This window comes from Thalia democratica, chromosome 7 (assembly GCF_965202585.1).
Source record: "Thalia democratica chromosome 7, ktThaDemo2.hap1.1, whole genome shotgun sequence".
In the NCBI taxonomy this organism is placed as follows: domain Eukaryota; kingdom Metazoa; phylum Chordata; class Thaliacea; order Salpida; family Salpidae; genus Thalia; species Thalia democratica.
This window is the reverse complement of record NC_139171.1, coordinates 38,805,735-38,830,552: the sequence shown is the minus strand read 5'-3', so window position 1 is coordinate 38,830,552 and position 24,818 is coordinate 38,805,735. Positions and strand designations below refer to the sequence as shown.

The following is a 24,818-nucleotide window of genomic DNA, read 5'->3' as shown; positions in this document are numbered from 1 at the left end:
TTTATAATTGTCATTACATTTCATTAAAACTTAGTAAATATTTAAAATAGTTTTTTATTTTATTTCTATACATGTGGTTGAATTTGATTAGAATAAAAAATTACATAGAAAGCGTATTTTTTATAAACAGAGACGCTTGTTCTTGTGTTTACAAAAATAAAGCTCCAAAAACTAGCAGTACGACTTTTAATGAAGCCATTTATATAGAATTTTTAAATGTAAAATTGTTCAATTTACTTTTCAGCGCGACGTATTTTTACAACTTTTTTGTATAATTTTAAAATCAAAACTACCCAAAATATGGTATGACGTCATCGAAATATTTTGCAAAATTGCTGCAATTATACTCATGAAAAGTACGCAATATTGCTCGAAAAAAAACTACCCATAAAAAGTCCTACCCGTAAATGAACACCTTTTCGTTTCCGGCGCATAACTTGTTCAAAAAATATAACAAAACATATTTCAATACTATTTATTTAAGTTATTTCGACCAAGGCTTTAAAAAACTGAATTCTGGTAGATTAAATGGAATTAAATAAAATGATATTGAAGTCATAATTTTAAAAGTGTGTAAAATATAAAATGACGTATTAATTGAGTGTAGATTTAAAAATTAAATAATGCTAAAGCTAAACAGCTTCACTGTACTATTAAAATTTGTTAGAATAGAATCATACTAAAATAAACCAATGATATAAACTTATAATAATGAAATTAGGCTTTTTAAAATATTCAAAAAGCAATTGCTATAAAATGACTTAATATAAAGATTTCAAAAGTCTAGTCTGGTATACAAGCTTTTTCTGCTTACACACTCATGATGGTCCACCAAATGTTGTCTAATTGCAGAAATGTATCTTTATGCAGGTTTTTCCGAAAAACCAAAAACCGGTTTTTCAAAATAAAAAATGATAAAGATATTCAATAATAAAAACTAATTAAAATAAAAGTAAAGATTTAGCACCTAATTTATACGTGTTATTATAATGAACCATAGTAAAATAAAAGTTATTGAAATGTAGCATATTTACTGAGTTTTTTTAATAAAAGTAAGCTACTTTTGTATATAAAACAATAAAATGGAAACATTTACGTACAAATTTTGTAAAACCGTTCAACATTTAATTCAAAAAGCTTTGTTTTTTTTTTAATGTGCAAATAGTACACAAACTGTATATTTTAACATTTGAAAGCTAAATTTACAAATGCTGATACTTTATTAACCTTAAGATATTAACTTCACAGTGCACAATACGTATCTGAAATATATAGTTACACGTAGGACTAGTAATATATAAACACTAAAAGTAGTCTTTTATGAACATTATATAGCTTTTAAGAAAAAGAAAATGCATAAGTTTTGAGTATAAAGGAAAATCTGATAGGCATTTTTAAAAGCTTAAATTTTTAATTTACTACCTTTATTTGCTTAATTGTTTTAGTATTCCTAATTTTCTTAAATCGTTTCAAAATATAGTTTTTATTTTAAATTAAAGAAACATCTTTTAAAACATATTTATCTGTGAAAATAGAAATTAAGCTTATAATTTTTTGCAAAAGGTATATTTAGGTGTTTAGTGAACTTTAATTCTAAAAACAGCTTAGTTTTTAAATTATAGATGTAAGCTAAATATATGTTAAAAATCTAGATGATACTACTTTAGACTATTTTCTATATACGTTTTTTTGTAAGAATAATTTAGCAACTTTTCACTAAGATGTAAAACTTCGAAGCTTAATGAAATTAATGAAACTCCGGTAGCTATTTAATTTACAATAGCCTATTTAATTCATCATATTTAAAAAACTTTGCAGGTAATGTGCATAATGAGATACTTGTTAATATTACTAATAGTTATAAACAGTGCTGAAAATTCAAGTGCCAGTACTTGTATTTTCAGAACAACAACAAGTATCACCGTGCAAGACTTGTACCGTTGCAGAGTTGGTTGTACTAAGTGGAATGGCAGTGAAGTTTCATTTGCTGAACTTAACTTTTACTTTGATTATAAAATAAACCTGCAGAAAAAACTAGATAAAACTTTTAAAAAGCATAATAATTTTTCGAGTTTGCTAGATTTTTGCATAAATTTAAATAAAAGTAAAATTAACACCAACTCATCAAAAATTATAAAGCTTAAAGAAGCTTGTAAATTAATACTTGCCTACGAAGTAAACAGAAAATTTATTTTTCAATATAAGTTTTTTTCACCAAGCTCCATAAATTTGTCGTTCGAAGAGATTCATAGAAAAAGTTATGAAAACGTAACAGTAACATTGTGGAATGATATACTTACAAAAAGGTAAAAACATTTCAGTTAAGTCATAGATTTTGTATTGTAAGCTATTCTAACTTAATTAAATACCAAGTTGTGGTTTTTATACAAAAAGTTTTACAAAAAAATAGCTTAATGCTTTCAAAAGTTTTACTAGTAATAAAAAATTATAATTTGAACTACAATAAACTTCTGTAAGAAAATCATTAATTGTATACTTTGCAGAGACAAGGTTGGTTTCATTGGATTAGTCTTATTTTACTTACTAGTTGGATTCACATCTGTTTTCGGAAACATGATAACTTTAATTGTAGCATTAAAGTTTAAACTTTACACTCATGTTCAGTATGTTTACAAGTTTTCAATAGCTGCTTCAGACGCCTTGTGGGGATTTATGTTGATATACTACCTTATCGAACACTACCGCTTAAATTTTTTGGACTTCAGAAAAAATCATGTTTTAAATAATTACATAGAGCGTAAGTTTTTCATCTCTGGTCAAATAGAAACAAACGTATTTTCACTTTCAAACTATATATTTTTGTTAGATAGATTTTTCACGAGCTCATGTTTTCATGTGTCAATTCTCACTTTATTGCTTTCTGCATACGATAGATATAAGTCTCTAGCATATCCCTTTTTGTACATGAGAATTAAGAGTGTAAAAAAAGCTGTATACCTGAGTATCTTTGTTTGGGTAATTGTATTAATCGGTTCACTTCATAACTTGTTACCTATTAAAAAGTTTTATGCAAGTGTTATAGTATTTTTTATTTTTGAGTTTATTCCTTTTATATTAATTTGGATTATAACGTTCCTTTGTATTTTTTCTTTAAAAAAAAAGTCACACTTCTTCTAAAAAACTAAGTCGTAGAAAACTTAACCGAAATAAATTAAAAAATAAAAACACCGAGCTTACATTATCAATTTTGTTTGTTGCTATGGTCGTTGCACTTACGTTTAGTTTAAGCTTTTATATTTATATACACACACGTAGCTTTTTATCAAAGTCCAAGCCAAATCTTAACTTTTTATTATTTGCTGATGCAGTTTTGTCTACAAACTCTTTTTGGAACTTTATGTTGTACAATGTTTTAAACAAAAAGTATAGACACTATGTAAAAAGGCTTTTATTCAAAACAAAATGTTTTAATGTACATTTAATGCAACTTTAGAACTTAGTGTCTGTCAAAGATGTCATTGTACAAACAAACAGGCATACAAAATATGGTGCTTAAAAAAATCTATTCAATAAGGCAAGGCATGCATTTTCTTAATATTTACAATTTTTGTTAAAATTAAACAAGTTTTAGCGTATTTTCAAGTTTATAAACGTATTTATCATTATAAGGTTCGTTCCTGTTAAAAATACGAATGCTCGACAAATAATATTGTGCTGTGCATAGAACTTTATTCGTTTTTACTTTTACGAATTATTAACAATTCTTCATCTAAAGTGATTACTATTACTCTTTTATTTTTCTGCAATAAAATATATTTTAGTTTCTTAAGGTTTTTAGATAACTTATTATTATTTGTTTGCAGAAAAAAATATACGTGCTTTCATCATTAATATAAAACAATTGTTGGATTTACTGTTTATTTCAGCTTAAAGATTTTGAAGTTTTTCTACGTGATTTTTATATGCATTCAATAGTAATAAATTTCTGCTTTTAAGAATTGATTTTATTGTCACGAAATAGATCTAAAAACTTTTACCTTCTACTAGGCTAATAAATAAGTTTTTAAGAGTTTTTAAAAGTAGTACGGTTTTGAGGTTATTTAATAACAATAATAAGTGTTGTTTTAAATAAAAAAGTAATAAACTTTCTAAAAACTTTGATAAGCATAAAAAGTTTAATGTAAAAAAAAATAGTTACGGGTATTATGTTTAAGTAAAACTTTTAAAATTTTAAGTTTAATAAAAATGAATTTGAAAGTTTGGTTTTTGATAATAGTTTTTGATTTTTTAAGTTAAATCTACTATTTAAAATACTTAAAAGTTTTGTGTTTTACTTATTGCCTTCTTTTTATTTTATTTAAAAGTTTTTAATGGTATACAAACGCTAATATTGTATTAGCTATATTAGTTGTTTTCATTTTTGTAATAAATACAATATTCAACAAAAATAGTCATTAAGTTAATTTGCATTTTTAACTGTTTAATAAAATAGTTTAAAAATTTTTAATAATAAGGTTATCAACTAGTTTATTTTTTTTTGTTCGTAAAGTACTTAACTAATTTTTAATATAGTTACTTAATATTGTACTATTGTTTAGCCATAAGTTTTCTTTTAAGTGTAATAAATTTTAAAAAGCTTTTAAAAATTGCGCACTTTTTTTTAATTTTAAACTCTTCTGTTCTAGATATTTTCAGTCGAATCAACTAATATAGACTGAATAAATGAAAAGTATTTAGTTAGCATAGTTTACACTATACACATATTAAGTAAATAACTTTCAATTTTTAATTGTTATTTTTTAGGTTTTCTAAAATAGCTTAAAACACAGTTAATGAAAAAGATTAGTAAAAATTTGATGAATAAATGTTTTATAGACTGAATGAAAAATTATATAGAATAAGTTTTAATCAACTTTCTTAAATCAGTATTAATATATTTAGATGTTTTGATTTAGTAACTTTTTTAACCATTTTGGTAAACAGGTAATATAAAGAATATTAAAAAAAGTTCTTTTCATAAGTTTAACAAGGACATTTATCTGGGGAAAATGTTACTGTTTTAGCGATAATAGTTTTATAGTTTTCTGGTTTTTTGACTTAAAAAACAACAGTGTATTGTTTTAGCTAAGTCTAATACACTTAGAAAATTTTAATAAGCTTATGTTTTATATTCTAGATTTTAAGAGCCTATACAAGGCTTTTGGGTGATTTTTTTAAATAAAAAAAAGATTATTTTTAATTAGTGATCAAAAATTTGACAATTGTAGTATTTTTCAGAAATATTTTAATACAAAGCACTTAATTATATAAACTTGTTTTTAAACACAAATTTAAATATAAAAAACTTAAACATTTAGCTAAACTTACTTCATTCAAACTAAGTTGTTATTTTGTTAGTTGATCTAACAATTTAATAAAATAACTATTTTAACGTAACTGAAGGTTAAATAGTCCAAAGTGTTTTATTTAATTTTTAGTAGTTTAGTAGTATCATAGAAATCTTTCACCCAAAAAGGTTGTTTATTTTTTGCAAATATAGTGACTACTTTTGAAGTTAATATATTTTAAATCACAAGATACCTTTACTTCTCCCAACTTAAAATATTTTTCAGAATGAGAGAAGTTATTTTTTACTTATGTATACTTAGGGTACCTATTTAAATATAATTTGAAGATTTTAGGAAGGGCATGTTAAAAAAACTAAAAGAAAATAAAAAGTAATTTATTCATAAAAAACGATAGTTAGAAACACAAACCATTATGAAATAGAGAACGAATGTAACTACTATGAAAACGAAATTTTTGTAAAAGATAAATTAAGTTATTTGAGATATTGCTCCTGCAAACTACTCAAAAGTATTTTGCGACGATAAGGATATTTTTTCCTAAATATGTAGATTTTATGATTCAATGTCTTGGTATCATGAAATTTAAGCTAGAATAAACTTAACTCATCAGATTTGCATCAGGTTTTTATATCAGTATTTAAAATAAGATTTAGTCAAAAGTACGTATATAAAACTTATAATTATATTGAAGCAATATTAAACATGTGTGTACATTAATTATTTAGTTTTTTTAGTTTTAAAGTTCTTCATAATTTTTTTCCAAAAAAAAAACAACTTTTATTATAAGGCATTTAAAGTCGTTTATAAAAAATTAATACATAAGTAAAAAAATGGTCTCTAGGTGCTAAAAATATTAAAATGAAAAACCAAGGAAAAAACCAATTACTTGGAATTATAGCTATAATGTATAATGTATAGTGACGCTGACGAGCGTTACTTTGGCTCGAAATTCGAGCCTCGAATAGCGTTTTTCGTATATATAATTTTTTAACCGAACTTTAAAACCTATTATTTTCAATTTTCTTAATGCTAACTTAAAACTTTTTTTTTATTCGAAAGAAAGTTCTTTTGCTTAGCTTTTCACAATAATTTACATCGAATTGTGGTTTTAGTTTTGTAGTGGGGCACCTTTAAAAAGTTAATGTTTTTTTGCATTTTTTCACTTTGCGACATTTTTCTCAAAAAATAATTATTTTTTTCAATTTTTTTTATTAAAAACATTTTATTAAATTGAGTTTAACGACGTTATTAATTATTTTTCTTCAAATTTTTTTTTAATACAATATGCTCAAATAAATTTTTCAGAAAATTTCCAAATTTGCACGGTTTTGTTTTTTTTTTACACGGTTATATAGCAAAAGTAATTATTTTTTTTAAATTTTATTTTTAACAGATTTATATAATTCAGTTTTATAACGTTTTAATATTTCTTCCCAATTAATTATTATTTTTTAAAATATATGACCCATTTAATTTTTACCTAAATTCTTAGCATTTGATTAAGAAATCCCTCAAATTACGTAAACAACAAATTTAGGTAAAACTTGTATGGGTCATATATCAAAAAGTAATAATAAGCTGGGGAAAAATATAATAATGTTATAAAACTTAATTCTATAAGTCTGTTAAAAATAAAACTTATAAAAGATTATTTACTTTTGCTATAAAACCATGAAAAAAAAAACCAAAACCGTGTAAATTTGGAACTTTTCTGAAAAATTTATTTAAGGAAAAAAATAATAATAACGTTTTTAAATTTAATTTAATAAGTATGTTTTTAATAAAAAAAAATTGAAAAAAATAACTTATTTTTAAGAAAAATGTCGCAAAGTGAAAAAATGTAAAAAAACATTAAAATTTTAAAGGGGCCCCACTACAAAAGTAAAACCCTAATTCGATGAAAATTGCTGTGAAAAACTAAGAAAAAAGAACGTTCTTTAGAATTAAAAAAGGTTACAAGTTAGCCTTGAAGAAATTGAAAAAAATTGGTTATAAAGTTTGGTTAAAAAAAAAAAAGACATTCAAGCCAAGTTTACGCTCGTTGTTTAATGTTTATTTAACAACTAAAAAAGCGCTCAAAATGTTTATTGGACATTTGTTTATTATTATAGTTTATTTGAAACGACAAATGTTTATAATAGTTTTTTGAACAAAAAAAATACGCTACAAATGTTTGTGTCCTAGGACCTGGTGCACGAAGAACATTTTGGTTATTGAGTCGCACACCACGGCGGATACCTTTTAACGTCTTGTCTAGGACAAGGCCGAAAACGGAGCTAAATGACAATATATTTAATGAACGGCATACTGCATCTTCTTGTTTTAATATAGATGTATGTTTAAACACTAAAGTTATAAACGGGATTTTTATAAACATTAAAGAATATTAGAAAAGTTTATATACAAAGTTAACTCACTAAAACATTTCGTTAAAAGCTAATTACCAGCAGGACTATTACTATTACAATCTAATAGTTATGTTTACATGATATTTTTTTTATTTCATTCCAACTTAAAACAATTTATGCCATTAATTTTTTTGTTTGTGTACAAGAAACTGATATTATTAAAAAATATTAAAGTTGTGAGCACTCTAACAATCGTAACGTAACCCTCGTTTATTTTTACTATAGTTTCATTTTAGGGAATTTCATTTTTCAAAAATAACAGTTTAACTGAAACCACCAAACAATACATAAACCAAACTGTGTGAATTAGAACTTGCCTTGATGTAGCGTGACCAATAAATATTAAGAATATACTACCAAAAATATGGAAAAGGGTATCTTGGAACTACTAAAACGGACAACTTGTAAAGGGTTTAAACTTAATGACTGTGAGCCTGAACTACAACAGCTTGTGTCACACTTAGATGGTTATGTAAGTTTTAAAAGTAGTTTATAACTCATACAAATTTTGTCCAACAATTCTTATTTAGTTATTTTTACATAAAATAAATACTACTCTTATTAAAGTTGTATAAGCGTAATAAATTGTTTATATACTTTTCTATTTTACCTTGTAATTCAAAAAAAAAGTGTAGCATAGCCCAAAACTGTCATATATTAACAAAGTTTGCCAACACTTTGACTAATTCATAGTAGTTAAAATAATTTAAATAATCAAAAGAAACTAAACTCCTAATTAAAATCTTCTAAATCAATTGTTAATTATAGTTTTGAAGTAATAGATTTTAAAATGATCTTATGTTTTATTTTATTTATTTTTTTTGTAAAGATTAAAAAATTAAAACTTTTTAAATGTTTAAACTACATAAAAAGTTAAACAACGCTAGTTTGAAAATAATTTTTAATATAAAAAAATTAAAGTTTCTTATTTTGGTCATTTTTCATAAAATACCAAGCAATTCTTTTTTTATATGATAACTTTAATCAAATATTTTGATTTTAGTTGAGAAACTTGAATAGTTACATAAACTTTTCTAGTATTTTGTTAAGTTTTAGTCAAATGAGTGGATTTTTATTTCTAAGCAATAGTAGCTCATTAAAATTTATGTCATATAAAAAGATAGTGTTCAAAGTTAGTTTTACCTAAAATAAATTTAGTTGATAACTCAAGTAAGCAACAAACTTTTCTGTATAACTTAGAGACTAATCATCCGATGAAAAATAAAGATGCTTTAAAAGATTAAGAAAACTTGTGAATCATTTGTTCAGACAAAAGCTGTTTTCAGTACAAAGAAAATTTTAATTATTTTTTTAACATATTCTTTGTAAACTCTGTATAGTAAAATATGATCATGCTGGTTATTTTACATAGAAAATTAAAAAATATAGAACTTGAAAAAAATTGGAAATACAAAACAAAAATATTAATCATCAAAAGTTACATTCAGTTGCCATTATATTTTTAATTGTTTATTTTGCTGTCCAAACAAATTTAAAACTATACTTGTTTTATACTTAAAAATCTTAAACATTTCTTTCCCAACATAAAATTATAGATCTATTAAAAATTTAGTTACATTGAATATATGTTAAAGTAATAACCTTTTTGATTATTTAGATCAAAGAAAAGCAGCAAACATGGAGTAATGAACTGAGTTTGGCAAGAAAACAAATAAAAACTATGTCATTTGACTTGGAATTTAAAAACACCCAATTAGAGCACAACAAGTTTGATATTAAAGACTATGTAATTTGAATATAACAGTCAAAATTTTAGTTTTATCTCTTATGTTTTTATCTTATTCCCATATTGTTAATAGTTTCCAATTTAAAGATTTGCTGTTTTATACTAACTTTAATAAAAAATTATTAATGTGATTATCACAAAGTCCATTCAGTATCTATTATATAAAATGCTTTTTTTTTTAAGTAAGGGTTATACGTGCAGTTTGTTTTTTCAAGTTATATTTATTTTTTGTACTGTCCTAAAAATACTTGAAAACAAATATATCATATAAGTTTGATTTATTTTAGGATTGCTGAGTTTAAAATTTTATTATTTATTGAGTGGATTGCTTAACTCTTGTTTATTTTAATTTATATTTTTGCTTCATCTTGATTAGTTGGATAACCTTTAGAGATAATAAACACATTTTAGTTGTTTTTTATTTCACTATCACTTGGTTTATATTGTTTGACTCTTTATTTTAAATTTATCAATATTTTAGGGCTTTGCTAGAGCAAAAAGAATTTCAGAACAAAGATTTAGAAAACAAAGTTTCTAGCAATTTACAAGTAATGGACCAGTATGACACGAACTTAACAAATCTAAAAAAGCAATTGAACTGTTTAAAAGTACTTTATTTTATGTGTTTAATTTTTTTTTAATTTCAAGCTTCTCAAGAATATATTTCTACCATGTTTTAGTTTGATATTTTAAACAGCTTACAGTGTATTGTAACTTAAATGTATTTTAAATATAATGCTAACTTAAATGTTATTTTCTAGGAAAGTCGTCAAAAGTTTGAAAGTAGAGCACAAAAGAGACAAAATAATAAAGAAATTGAAAAATTAAAACGGGAATTGGATGAAGTCAATTTAGAATTGAATCAACAAAAAGTTCATGCCGCTACTCACCAGAAAGAGAAAAGTGAATGGGAAATAAAGTAGTTTTTGTTATGCTAAATTTAATATTAAGTTTTAACTTTTGTTTAAAGTTTTAAATTTTTTTTTTTGACTCATCTTAACTTTTTGAATATATTTTTGTAGTTGTTATATTGATTTCGTTTTCGTTTGTCCATTTTCAACAGTAGTTTTTTATACTGCAATAACAACTTTAAAGGTTTTAGAAGTTCTACAATTATTCAGAAGTAAATTAGATAACAAGCCAATGTTTTGTTCAACATTGTAATCATTTCTTACTTATAATTTTCAATCCTATTATTCACATTTTCTATGAATACATTGAAATTATGATAATGTTCGAATGTTTTATTTTAATATTTTTTTCTTAGCATTCAAGATACAATGTATTATTTTGAAAATAAAAAACAATCAAAACCAATTATTTGATGTTCAATTAAAATTCATTTTTTTAAGTTGAATTTTGTGTATTTTATCAGATTTTTTACGTTATATGCTTAATATTTTTAGTTGTGTAGATCAGTTTTGTTTATTATTTAGATTATTTAATAGGTTAGTGTTAAAAAAACTACTTTTAAAAAATGCTAATATTTAAATTGTTTTAGTATAAATATGTTGTGTTAAGTTTCGTATATATTTTTGAAACCTAGTTAAAATTTTTTGATAAAAATTTAAAATTAATAACTATTCTCCTATGGACAATGTAATTTTAAATGAAGTAGTCAGAAGTTTTTATCTTTCTTTTTATTGGTTAATAGTTTCAAATTTTAAGTTTTACTGTTTTTTTATTTATTTAAAAGATAATTAAAAAAAAAGTATGATAAAATTGTTTTAGTGTCAATTTTATAAATGGTTTTCAAAAAGCTGTGGGTTAATGTTTTCTAAGCTGTATTTAGTTTTTGTTCTACCCTAGGAAAACAATTCCTTTTATTGTATAATACCATTAAAACTATTTATTATATAACTTGCTTAAAATGCAACTTTAATGTTTATTCCATTTTAAATTGCTAGGTGAAATAATTATTGTTTTTTTTTTTTCTGGAACTGAATAGCTTATATTTATAAAGTTTTTAACGAAAATTGTATATCAGCTATAAAATTATTTTTATTCTGTTTTGTATCATTAAAAAAACGTATATATTTTTCATCATCTTCAACCTTATATACATTTTTTAGAAAAAAATCTTTCGAAAGACAAATTGAATGTATTAAGCGACAAAAAGATGCAATTTTGAGCAACTATGAAAATTGTAGAAATATAAATGCTGAGCTAAAGCAAGACTTAGAGAAAACTAGTGAACTGAAAAACAGCATACATAGTAACTATGTTTATTTTTTCAATTTTTAATTAAGTAAAATATTTTTGTTACTTAGAATTACTTTTTTGATTGTAATTTAACTTATTTGTAGTACTAATTGTTTTTCTTTAAAACAAACATTGAAACACAGATAATATTCCAAAAAGTTATTAAGTTTAGAATTACAAAATTTTTGAATGAATCGCTTCAAGTTTTATAAAGATGAAAATAATATTGTTATAATAATATGTTTTCTCATTGCTTTTAAATATAGTTACAAATTATTTAACAAAAATAAAACAAACGTCTTTATTTGTTGTTTTGTCAGCAAGCTAACAAAATTAAACAAATCAAAACAATTTATACTAGTACCCTAAAACATTTAACACGTGTTATGATAATTTCAACGCTTACTGAGCGTTTTATTATCTTATCACAGTAACTATAGCAATCAAAAGTATAAAAATTTCACAGAAAAGAATAAATCAACAATAGAAAAGCTGGAAGAAGAGTTAGTTGAGAGTAAACAAACAATTGAGAATCACGAGCTCACCATTGACTATCTGCAAAAACGATGCAATGATTGTGAAAACAACCAACAAGATAAGATGCTACAGCAACAGAAGTTAAAGGATAACGAAGTAATGTTTTAGTGTTTGAAAAAGTAAAATTATTAAACATAACTTTTGTTAGTTCTTCCTTTACACAAACAGTATGTTAAAGTTATTTGTTGAATTAATAAATTTTTGAACTTTTAAAAAATAAATTAACTATTAGATTTCAAGTAGTTTAATCAGATATTTAAAATGAAGTACTTAAGTCAAATTCCCTTTTACTAGATGTTTATTAAAGATGAAGTATTTAGTTTATAGTGAGAAATTAGAGTAATTTTATTTATTAGTATTTTTGAAATCATGATTTACAAAAATAGTTGTTAAAAAATGTAGTATTTTTAAAGCACAAACTTCGCAATTATGTGACATATATTTTGATTTTTTTATAAGAATTTTGCAGGGTTGCCACTCGGTCAGGAAATCAGGAAAAGTCAGGAAAAATTTAAAAAAATGACAAAAGTCAGGAAAAGTCAGGAAATTTGATAAAATTTAAAAAAAAGTCAGATTTTGTCAGTTTAAATTTACAAAATTCCTTGTTTTCCAAAGCCTTTAAATGGTAAAAATTAATTAAAAGTCCTTTAAAAACAGAAAAAAATTCCAAAATATCCTAGAAATTTACAAAAATATTTAATTTTATATTCCAATGCCTTCATCTGGTATAAATTAGTAAAATATCCTTTATAAAACTGCAAAAATTTTCTATTAATATATTTAATAAGTACCCTACTTGAACAAGCAGGTTTTGTAAGCTTTTAAGTATTGATGATCTGTAGCAAGGACACTTCCATAGTGAAACTGTGATATATACACAAAAGTTTATCTAGCATAACTTTAGAATCAAAGTTTTTTTTGTTTAAGTAAATAATTGAGTTCTTTATAACTAAGCAGTTAGTTTAGTATTTTATGTAACAAGTTAATGTGTATACTTAACCTCGTTATAATTTTTTCAAAGTTGTTTAAGTTTATAAAATAAGTTATAAGAAAGGTATATGCCAAAATTAAGTTTACTTATTATTTGTATTTTTTGTAGAGTAACTTAAGTTTTTAAAGTAAATACGAGTATATTTATTTGTTAAAAATTTTATACTAAATGATAAGAGGAAATATTTTATACAACAGATATATAGTTCACTTTTGTATGTCTTTTTTATAGTTACTTAAGTATATTCTTTTTAATTTATTTTTAATTTAAGGATTTTATATTAAATAGTTTGGGTAGTATTTTATTAAACTAAGTAAACAATTTATATAAGTAAAATATGTTTTAAGTTTTTTATTGTTTAAAGGTTTCAATTGTAAAAGTTCGTTATTGTTTTAAGATTTTAGTTGTGAAAGTTCCTTATTGGTATAAGGTTTTAATTGTAAAAGTTCCTTATATGTCATTTTGTTTATTTAGATACATTTATGCTAGGAAATTCTAAAAAAATGTGTTCTTTATTGTTTTAAGATTTAAGTTGTGAAAGTTCGTTATTAATTCAAGGTTTTAATTGTAAAAGTTCCTTATATGTTGTTTGTTTATCTAGATCAGGATTTCCCAAACTCAATTACTATATCGCCCCCTTTTCAGAAATTTGAAAAATAATCGCCCCCCACGATTTTAAAAAGTAGTTTTTCTCGTGAGTACAAACTTTTGAGCTTTTGAGTTCCATATGTAATTTAGTCTGGTATTTCTTATGCACGCACTTTTGGGCTGTGTTTAAAGTAGTTTACAGGGCTTGGGATATTAAGTTACACTTGTTTTCTTATAAGCCCAGTAAAGTGTATTAAATTACTTAAATTTTAAAAAGCCTTGTTTGATCAGTAATCAATCCTGATTTAATATGAACTGTTTTGAAACTAATGAAACTTTCAGGGTTGTGGTGGACAACTTTTGTAGTCAGCAATTCGTGTTTCTCTTTTCTTGTTTCAACTCGTTAAAAAAATGTAATTGCAGGCTGCATAATTAAAAAATAATAGTATAGAGAAAATTAAAAAGCTCGAGCATAATTGTAATAAAATGATTTACTATTATTGTGATCTAGGAAATACTAAAGTAACCGAAAACCAAATTGAAAGTGTATTTCAAAATCATAAGCATCTAAAACCTAAATTTTGTTTATTTTGCAAAGTAGTTTTCAAGTTACTTAGCGGGTCGAAATTTGATTTGATCTGGACCGTACGCTACCCATCTGAAATCTTAACTGAAACCTGAAATCATAACTATCTCTCATTTAATGAATTTCGGACATTTAGAAGTGAATACTAAGTAACTTATTTAAGCCGCACAAAATACTTAAATTATTTTATAAATAGCCATGTTCTAAAATTAAATACCAGAGATTAAAAAACTATAAAAGAATGAACAGATTATTTTACACATAGTAAAATAAATATTAAAACACCATTGCTGATCTAGTTTTAGGAAGTTTGACCTAATGGCTTATTATCTCATGAAAAATGGTTTTATCAATAGCTTCTGTTAATGCAAAATTATTAATTTCAATGCTAAGATATATTATAAGCAAGTTAGTTGTAAAATTAAAAAATTAATTTTAAACATTTTAAACTATATTTTTTGTAGTAGAATACCATTAAAAAGTATTTGACTTGGAATAACCTTTAGAAAGCTAAAACTTAATTTCAACATTTTTTTTCTTAATTTAAATTCAAAAAAAATCAAATGTTTTACAGTTAGTTCTGAGAACAGAAAGTAATCAATTAAAAAATTCTTTTAATTATGTTAAAACTTTGTTTTGTCACTGTAGCAGTCTTTTTGATGGCTTATTTAAAACTGTTTAATTTTATTTTTTCTATAGTTATTAGCCTATAATAGTTTACCAGAAGAAAATAGTTAAAAAAAGTAAAGCTATTGTTGAAATATTAAATTAAACAACATATTATAATTGCTAATATATTAAAAAGTAAGATAAAACAAAAACAATTGTATTAATAGTTTAAAATTATTAAATATATAGATTTTCTAACAATAACAAATCAAGTTTGAAAATAAATTGAGTTTTACAATCTTTTAAATAAAAAATTTGAAGTCATTTCAAATAGAGACATCAAATCTATACTCTTTCAAAACCAAAAAATAATTTTTGAAATAAAAACTTTAATGGTTATCAAATTTTTTTTATACAGATTAAACAAGTAATGACAAAGATATGTCAAATAAATTTCTTTCAAACAAATACTTTAACCACTATGTTATAAAAACTTTTAGTGTAATGTAAATCGACAAATATAAACTACAAAATTAACCAGGTCAAAACAAAGCTATTAACATATTTAAAACATAAACCATTTTATAAATACAGTAGACTTCCTCTTCAGTTCGCACTTTGAACAAAATCAAAAAAATTAAACTCAAAAATTGTTACCATTTTTTATACAAAATGATAAATTTAAATATGTTATATGCAAAAACGTTATGAATAAATATGAAATCAACTAAAACATAAAACAAACATTCATAAAAAAAAAAGATCTATATAAGCTATTAAATACTGTGTATTTTTTGTTTTATTAATACTTAGTTAGTAATAGACTTTAATTAAGTTAAATTTAAGAAAATATAAATTTGAACTTTTTTTTGGTTAAAAAGTGCGAACTCAAGAGGAAGTCTACCGTAATCAATATTTATTAGGAATTATGCAAACCTGTTATAGAATAAATAACTTAGAATAATTTTTAATATAAAAAGACTACTTAAATACAATACAAACTAGGTTAAATAAGAAGTATTTTAAAATATCAAATAAATAAATAAATAAAACTTTTATAAAATAATGTCTGCTACTGAATTCTAATATAATGCGAAGGATGAGGTTCATGAATGCTTGCAAATTTTTCTAATCTGATTCTAAATCAGTCAAATAAAGCCTCAAGTCACCTCCTTTATAAATATCTAGATTAGATATTTTGCTCAAGATGTTGATAACTAAACTAAAAGCTTTCTCAACCACATAGCTAGAAGGAAAAACTATACACAACAATCTAAATTCCTCTCAAATGATTGGATACTTTTGCCTTAGTTTTTGTTGAGTCCAAAAGCTTTCATATCGTTCTTTGGAAAAAAATACTTTAAGTTCAAGGCCAGTTTGTAAGTCTGAGAAGGTTTCCTGTGAGTCGTTTACTTCAAAAAGATCTGCCACGAAAAGGATCTATATTTTTATCTACATGATAGCTTTTTTGTGTCAAATCGAAATTTTACTACTTAATATGTTGAAATTGTTAAAAATTCCAGATTTTTAGATTATTTTTTGCTTAAATTGTCAAATTCCAGGTTTTTCTAGGGCAACCCTGTATATTTTTATTTCTTTGTCTAACTTAATGACTTTTCAAAAACAATTGGAAGTATCATGAGGTTTATTTAATATAGAAAACATAGATTTTTACAAACCATTTATGATCCTAAATAACATATATTTCAGGTAAAAAAATAGGGAGAGGAATTCCGATCGTCTAAGATCTATGTAATTGTTAAATAAGAAAATATATGTAATTTACATGAAAGTAGGAGCCATAAGTACTTGATTTTTTTCTCTATATTTTACATAAACACAATAAACTCTTTTGTTTAAGTTTTACCTCAGGGTTAAATATTTAATAGCAAGTTAAAATTATTAATATAGCAAGATATAAAGTAAAAATTTTATGACAACCCAAAATTTTAAAATCGCCCCCTTACTAGTTATCGCCCACCCTTTCGCCCCCTTACTAATTATCGCCCCCCGAATTACTAAAATCGCCCCCAGGGGGGCGATATCGCCCACTTTGGGAAACCCTGATCTAGATACATTCATGCTAGGAAATGCTAAAAAAATGTGTCCTTTTCCAGACAAGCTGTGTTTATAAGGTAATATTACAAGTATTTTGCTGATAGAGCTGTTTATTACAAACATCTATCATACACAGATGGTTGAAGTAATGTACTGGAAGTTTGATGATAGAATTCAGCAAAAAACTGTTGTTTTTAACCTGTATTAAAACTAGATTAAAAGCTTTATATAGTTTCAAGTGTTAGATTATGTATTTTAGAAAAAGTTTAATTTAAGAGTTTGATTTAGAAAAGTCAGGAAAATTTTGGTAAAAAGTCAGGAAATTTTTCTCAGCTTAATCAGTGGCAACCATGATTTGGTCAGTCTAGCATAACTTTTCTAATAAATACTCCTAAACAAATAGTTTTTGGAGCTTTAAAGAAAGTTTTGGAACTTGATATGTATTTATGGTTCTGTACTAAAAATTATGTAGTTATAATATTTTTTGTTCAAAACAAAAGTTATTTTGTTAGTTTAGTTAGTTATTATATCTGTTAGTTTCTTTAATATTATTTTTAAATAATTTTGTCAAATACAAGTTTTGATAGTTTGCGTTTCTATAAACGTAATAAAAATTCAATAAGCATTAAATTATGAAAAGAGTTTTTAAAATTAGAGTAGTAATATTATATGTTTAAGATTTATTTAAGCACTGACGAGGTCTTTGACCGAAACTTAGTTTGTAAAATAAATTTTTGAAAGAATAAATATATTAGAGTAGTAATTTTAGATGTAATTTAGACATTAAAGCGGTTTCATTATAACCGATGTTATTACCCGAATAATTATATATAAACAAGTTCTACAGTTTCTTTAGTCAACTGAAATTATTCTAAATGTGTATAAAGTAAACTGTTTTATTTTTTTTCACATGTGCTTGTCATAAAAAACAGGTAAGTAAGCTTATTAGAGAGAAACGTGAGCTAAACGAGCAGCTTCGTACACAAAATGATGAACTCGAAGAGAAAGAAGTTGAAATTTGCATGCTGAAGAGCACCTTGGAAAATCTAGAAGAGCAATTGAGTTTGAAAGAAGATGAACTGAAACAGAGTAATGTAAGACGTTCAATAAGTATTTATAGGTGCATGATTGTTTTGAAAAAAGTTTATAGTTTTATGAACATATTTATTTTACAGCTGTACCTCTTTTGAAAAAAAAATTCTAATCAAAGTTGAAATATTTTCTAAGAAATACCCTTTAGGAGATTCTATATGTAGTAAATTTTCTTTCCTTTTTTTTTTATAACTATACAAGCTTTTTAAAATACATTTTTAGTTCAATTTTTACAAAAGAAAGTATTTTTAACTTGCTGAATAAATTGTTTGTTATTTTTCATCAAGAACATCTAGATTAAGTTTTTTAGCAAAATATTTTCCAGAAAAAAATAAAACAAGCTACTGAAAAAATGAGAGCTACTCAGAAGCTAGTAGATGAACTACAAAGTTCTAAAAGTATGCATTTTGAAATTAACAAGTCTCATTCATACACTAATGAAATGATGCAACAAAGTGGAAATGTAAATATTATTTTCGTACATATAAAGTTTTTACCTAGATTTTATAATATTAAAGTTTTAATTGCTTTTTTTGAGTAGTTTGATGTTAAACAAAAAGTTTTAAGGTATTAACTCCGCCTCTAACTTATCTGTGTATTTACTGTATTAGTTAGCTGTTGAGCACTAAAATCATTGGTCTTTCAGTTTGTTTTATTTTATATTAGATTATTTTTAATTTTATTTGATTTTCAACGTTTTAATTTACATTTTTCTGACCAGAATAGTAAATGGAAACAATTTTTATGTACACCTTTTTGTGATTTAAAAGTTAAAAATACATTTTAAGTTTTAGAAAAATAGTTAATAAAGTTTAGGTAAGACAAAACGTTTGTTTCAAGTATGTTCACTGCCAAAAAAAAAAATTTATACATACTTTAAGAATTTAAATACAGATGTACCAAATTATAAAATTTTTAACTGTTAAATATAGTTTAACTGCATATGTAATTTGTATAATATAGTTTTTAGTATAACATTAAACTTGGTTTTTTATGTAAACAAAGTTTCATTGATTATTTTAAGGTACAATAACATTATATTAGTTTAAAAGCTTGGTTGTTTTAGTTTGATGTAAAAATGTTTAATGTCTTTCAGGAAATTTACATCGGTTGAGTTTTCAAGTACTTTATAAACTATTGAAGTTAACTTGAATTGATTAGCTTATATTATATCATACAAGTTCTAACAGTCCTTAAAAATTTAAGATCAAAATGGAAGGCCTCTCGGAAGAAATACATAACTTGCAGGACAAGCTCAAGTGCATGGAAAAGTCTCACACATCACAACTGGAAGTTATTAGGGTAATTAACAGAGTAATAATAATATCCTTATTACTTAAGCAGTGCAGAAGCTTCTTTTACAACTTGATAAACTGTTAAAAGTTAAACGGCTAAACAAAAGCTGCATGTGTGTGTGTTTTATACTAGAGTATAGCCTAACTTTGCTGGTCATTTAAATATTAAAAGTTCAATTTAAAATAATACTGTCAAAAAAACAAAATATACTCGGTTGGAATTGTGTAGAAGTCTCCTAAGTTCATTGACAGTTTTACGTTCAGTGTAGCAAAAAAAGCTAACTTTAAAGTAAAATACTACTTAAGTAAAGAGTTCATAAGCAAAATAAAAAAAACAACATGTGAAATAGTAGCGTACAATTAATTCCTGGTAATTTAGATTATTATAAACAGTATATCGCTAGTTATACAGTGTTGCATATTTTATTTTAGTTTTAGTTTCTTAATTTTATATTATTTAATTTAAAGATTGATTTTCTTGTAAATTTTGATTAACAACACTTTAGTTTATTATGTATAAAAACCTTTAGTTCTATTAATATGAAGTTGCCTAAAAACAATTAATGGCTTTTACTTTTAGAATTCACGAAATTAATTTATGCTTGTAGTAAAATTATTAGCTTAAGTATAACCTTAAAAAAGATTGTGTTATCAGTTTAGTAAACTTTAATATATAATTTGAAGTTTAAAGTCAATTTGTTGGTAAAAGTACTTAAAACTTGATTTTTATAGTTTATTTACATTTAATTGAGATAACATGAAGTTTCTTGCATCAGAGTTGCACAATTTAAGACGATTTAAAGAAAGTTTCATGCAGGCAATTCTTGATTTTATGTAATTTCTATCACTTTTTGTGAGTTTTCTTGAGTTTTCAGTAATTTTTTTCAAATTAAGAAGTGCTACCATAATACAGTCGTCTTAACTTGTGCACAATTGCACATTGTATATATGTAATAATTGCCACATGTAAAAATAAATTCGAGCTAAAAAATCAAATGCCACATTTTCGGGTCTTAAACAATTTGCATTGGGGTAGTTTTCAGAAAATCGAATGGTCCTAAGGTGAAAGTTTCTACAAATCATTTAAAATTTTACACAGGGTGTTTTAGTGGTATTTGCTATGTGTAAAAAAAATTCTAGCTCTAAACTCAAAGGTCGCCGTATTTATAAGCACCGTAGTGTACACTGATTTTTACTGCATATTTTGTGCTGTAAAAATCATATTTTTCTAGCTGTATTGCTAGAAAGCTGGAGTTTCAATGACATACTGCTAGTTGGGGATGGTAAATAGTATAAAAAAATAGAGACCTGAGTAATAACGCCAAAGACAAAAGTATGGTTTTGCTATCTAAAAAAAAACCCTGGCTAGTTGTTAGTGGCTCAACATAGTTTATTTACAATTGCAACATTTTTATTTTATAAAGAGTTGATTAACTTTGTTTTATTGGTAAACAATTATATAAGAACTTAGAAATGTTATTATTTTGTTTTAGTCAAGTTTAGTTAGCAAAATAAAAAAAAATTCAAACTTGTAAAGTTATATGAAGCTATATTTCTGCCAAAACTGTTTTACAATGTAATAAAATTATACCACCATATTAACATAATTTAACTAGTAAAGTTTGCCTTTAGCATGCTTTTTTAAGTTTGAGTAAAACATATTAGGATTATTTTAAACAAGTATTTTTATGTTTTTAAACATATTTAAAACTAGTTCAAACTTGTGACTCTTAAATTTAAAAAAATGTCAAGCATAATACATGAAAAAATGGTTTACCAAACTGGTTATAAAAATATTTTACAAAGTATTTATCTGATAAATACTTTCAATAAAGCTAGTTCATATTTTAAAGTGAAGTGTTAAAAAGTTAATTATAGATACTTGAGTTTTTAAATTTTAAATTTGATTATCAATGTTAAATATTATTAATATTCATAGTAAACAAGAATTGAAAACAAAATAAATCCATACTCTATGAAATTAAATTGCAAGGACATGATTGTAATAAGTTTAATCTTTTTTTCTTATAACCACAAGTTGCTAAACATATGAAGCTTAAATAAACTTTAATTAGCATAAGTGATTTGAAGTTATATAGTTTACATTTTATAGTTTAAATTAGAGTAATTAATACAGTGGTCAAATATAAACATCTATAAGAACATTTTGGTAATTAGCAAAGTTTAATTTATATTTATAGCCTATTTAAAACTAGAAACTTATTTATTTTACTCTATTAGTAATAAATTAAATACTTAAGTTAATAATTACTATACAACAAACAGCTTGAAATAAACCGCCTTATGGATCGTTGTTCACCATCTAAAGGTGTAGATGAACTTATCATGACCAAATGCAATCAAGTGGAACGGTTGCTTAGCGACGAGCAACGAGCTAGAAGAAAAATAAAGTCACACGTGACATCAAAGTATAATAACATGACGTCTTTAGTTTTCGCAAATGGAAAAGAAAATAAAGACGAAGAGTTAGTATACAAATTAAACAAGTTTATCTTAAAAAACAATTATAAGCATACTTATTTTTAAATTTACTTACTGAGATTTTTTAGAAAGAAATATATTGTTGTAAGGATAAATTAAACTAGAATTTAAATATATTGAATTTTAAAAATATGTTTATTAAATAAAAAACTATCTTTGTATATTATTTGTTTTAAATGTTTACTACACTCTGGATGTTTACTTGAAACACTAAATACTGTAGGTACAAGTCCATTGAGAAAAGTTTGTTGGAGTTGAGGTTAGGATGCGAAAACACCGATTTGAATTTGAAGCGTGCGAACTCCAATCTTAAAATTAAGGTAATAATACTGTTTATTTGATTTTACCAAACAACCACTTGTCCGGAACGTAACAAATACCTCACTGAACAGGTTTCGAATCTAAGAAACCTCGGAAGATCGACCGCTGACAACAGAGAAAGCTTTGGCGACGTCATGAAAGCCAACGTTACGTCACGAAGCGACGAGTCCGGGGAGTTTTCCACGGAGCACCTGAGAACGCCGACTCCAACGCGGGAATTTCTGCAGGACATCGGGTTCTACACTTCGACATCCGGCGAGTCGCTGTACGTCGACGACGAGAACAAGTCCGCTGCGAAGAGCAGCAACTGCGCGTCGCAGCAAACGTTGTTTTCCAGCATCGCGACGAACAGTAAAAGGTCGTTCAGAGTCGTTTGACAAGATAAGCAAAAGTTTTCAGCTAAGATTTATTTTATAATAGTTTTAGTTGAGTGTCAGGTTAATTGAGTTTGTAAATAAAGTTGTTTCAAGTATTTCAATGGTATACTCAATATTATTTTTTGTTTCTTTGAATTAAAAGTTACACAATAACTCTTTAAGTAAAAACGATGTGTTTGCTTTCAACTGTAACGAATTTGAATTGATTTACCGATTATTGAAGATTTAAATAAGTAAATGGTTGCAAGTTTTATAATTAAACAACTTTTTTTTAACAGTACTTAAAAATTATTGGTAAGTGTAGAACAGTAATGTTTAGAACCCATAAATATTTTTTTTACTTTTATAAGTTGTCTATTGTTAAATTTAAAAAGGAAGCTGATTGTAGTTATAGTTTAAGACTAACTTGATGACATATTTATTAAAATGATAGAGCAAATGCTAAATGTTTCCCTCCTGCAGTTTTTTTTAGGAAAATTTTTGCGTCAGGTTTTTACATGGAAAAATAAATTTGCCTCCTCTGGAATGTTTATAATTAGATCTTTGTTTAAATTAATACAAACTTTACAGAATATAATTTTATCTCTATAACGTTTTCATATTGAACAGGTCGCTGCACGTGTCGCAGTGCAAAGACGACGCGGCTTCCGTAGACGCCTCCTTCAAATCTGAGCTGATCAGCAGCTACGTGGCCGGTGACACGTTACGCAACGACGAGATGCAGAAAAGAATAGAAGATCACATATCCGACGTGCAGCGAGCCATGACCGGAGTCATGCAGAAGTACTTTGTTGTCAACGACGACCAGTGACGCTCTCTTTGCTTTTTACTGCTAGCAAGTGTTTTGACTTTGTGATTTTTTAGTTTGTGTCTTAAACTTTGTAGTTGTATACTTGAAAGCGTAACTAATGTATTGTAACTTTCCTTTTTGTACAAAAACCAAAATGTAGTAAAACGATCATTAATATTTTTATATGCATTCACTGTGTTTTAAAAGAACTTTTGCTTTTTTTCGCTCCCTCTTCACTGTTTGTATGAATTAAAACGCAATATTATTTAAATAGTTTTTTGTTACTATTAATTTTATAATAATACTTTTATTAATATTTTAGAAAAATTATCAAAGAAAACTTAAAACTCTTTATTTCAGTGATATATTTTATTTTATTAAAGTTTTTTAGTAGTGTTATGTTAGTTGGGATGCACGACTTTAAAAAATTTCAAATTCTTAAAATTTTAGTTACATTCAGTTTTCTGTTTTTATAAAAACTTTTAAATTTTTTATAATACTAACATGTACAAATTTTTTATAATACTTAATTTTATTTTTGCAAAATTTTAAATACTTTCTTGTACATGATCAAAATAAGTAAAACAATATAGTATTTTGTAAAATTATTATAACAAATTATTTTTACACTTATAATCCTATTAATTAGACATCAGGGTTGCCACGGGTCAAGCTAAGTCAGTTTTTGTTAGGTCAAAATGACTAAAAGTCGATTTTTTTAGATTAAAATGGCAAAAAGTCCGTTTGTTGAGGTCAAAATGTCATAATTAGTCAGTTCAAATTTACAAAGCTCCCTAATTTTCGAAATCTTGAAATGGTAAAAGATTAACAAGAAATCCTTTAAAGTCAGACTAACATTGCAAAATTTTCCTAGAAATTTACTTACAAAATCAGTATATTCCAAAGCCTTCATATGGTTATATTAAATAAAAGAATACTTTTTAAAGTCAGACTAAAATAGAAAATTTTTCCAGAACCATGTTGAACTATTACCCTGTTTGAACAAGTAGTTGTTGTATGTAATCTTTTTAGTATTGACATCTGTGGCAAGGACACTTCCATAATGAAACTCTGATATATACTTAGAAAACAATTTACAAAATTTTAGAATCAGACTGTTTTTTGTTTAAGTAAGTTATTAAAGTCTATATTGCACTTACTTAATTATTTTATGTACCAAGTTTATGTGTATGGTTTACCTCTTTAAATATTTTTTCAGAGTTATTTAAACTTTAAATATATGTAAAAGCAGACTGTGTTGTTTGTTTTTGTATTTTAAAGATAGTAACAAATAGTAGGAGGAAGTATTTTATAAAACAGATGTATGGTTTACTTTATTATAGTTATTATTAAGTTTGTAAAGTAAGTAAGGGTAGAAAAGTAATTGTTTTTTAATCTAAAAGATT

The 24,818-nt window shown here is 24.7% G+C and overlaps 1 protein-coding gene across 1 annotated transcript; it reads left to right on the top strand.

Annotated features, from left to right (window-relative positions):
* The first annotated feature begins 8,053 nt into the window (after window positions 1-8,053).
* Window positions 8,054-23,433, top strand: LOC145840850 (uncharacterized). The gene is made up of 13 exons (XM_082948191.1): window positions 8,054-8,189; window positions 9,336-9,445; window positions 9,946-10,072; window positions 10,226-10,383; window positions 11,537-11,679; window positions 12,133-12,299; window positions 17,968-18,129; window positions 18,453-18,590; window positions 19,334-19,429; window positions 21,709-21,908; window positions 22,148-22,244; window positions 22,317-22,603; window positions 23,232-23,433. The coding sequence occupies exons 1-13, from the start codon at window positions 8,082-8,084 to the stop codon at window positions 23,431-23,433; spliced, it is 1,995 nt and encodes a 664-aa protein (XP_082804317.1). The 5' UTR covers window positions 8,054-8,081.
* Window positions 23,434-24,818: the final 1,385 nt, after the last annotated feature.

What these genes read in the sequence shown, in the direction of transcription:
- LOC145840850 (XM_082948191.1), top strand. Translation starts at nt 8,082, where the DNA reads ATGGAAAAGGGTATCTTGGAACTACTAAAACGGACAACTTGTAAAGGG. An exon ending in AAAAGTGAATGGGAAATAAA is followed by an intron (nt 10,384 to 11,536) that starts GTAGTTTTTGTT and finishes TACATTTTTTAG; the next exon opens with AAAAAAATCTTTCGAAAGAC. An exon ending in AGAAGTTAAAGGATAACGAA is followed by an intron (nt 12,300 to 17,967) that starts GTAATGTTTTAG and finishes CATAAAAAACAG; the next exon opens with GTAAGTAAGCTTATTAGAGA.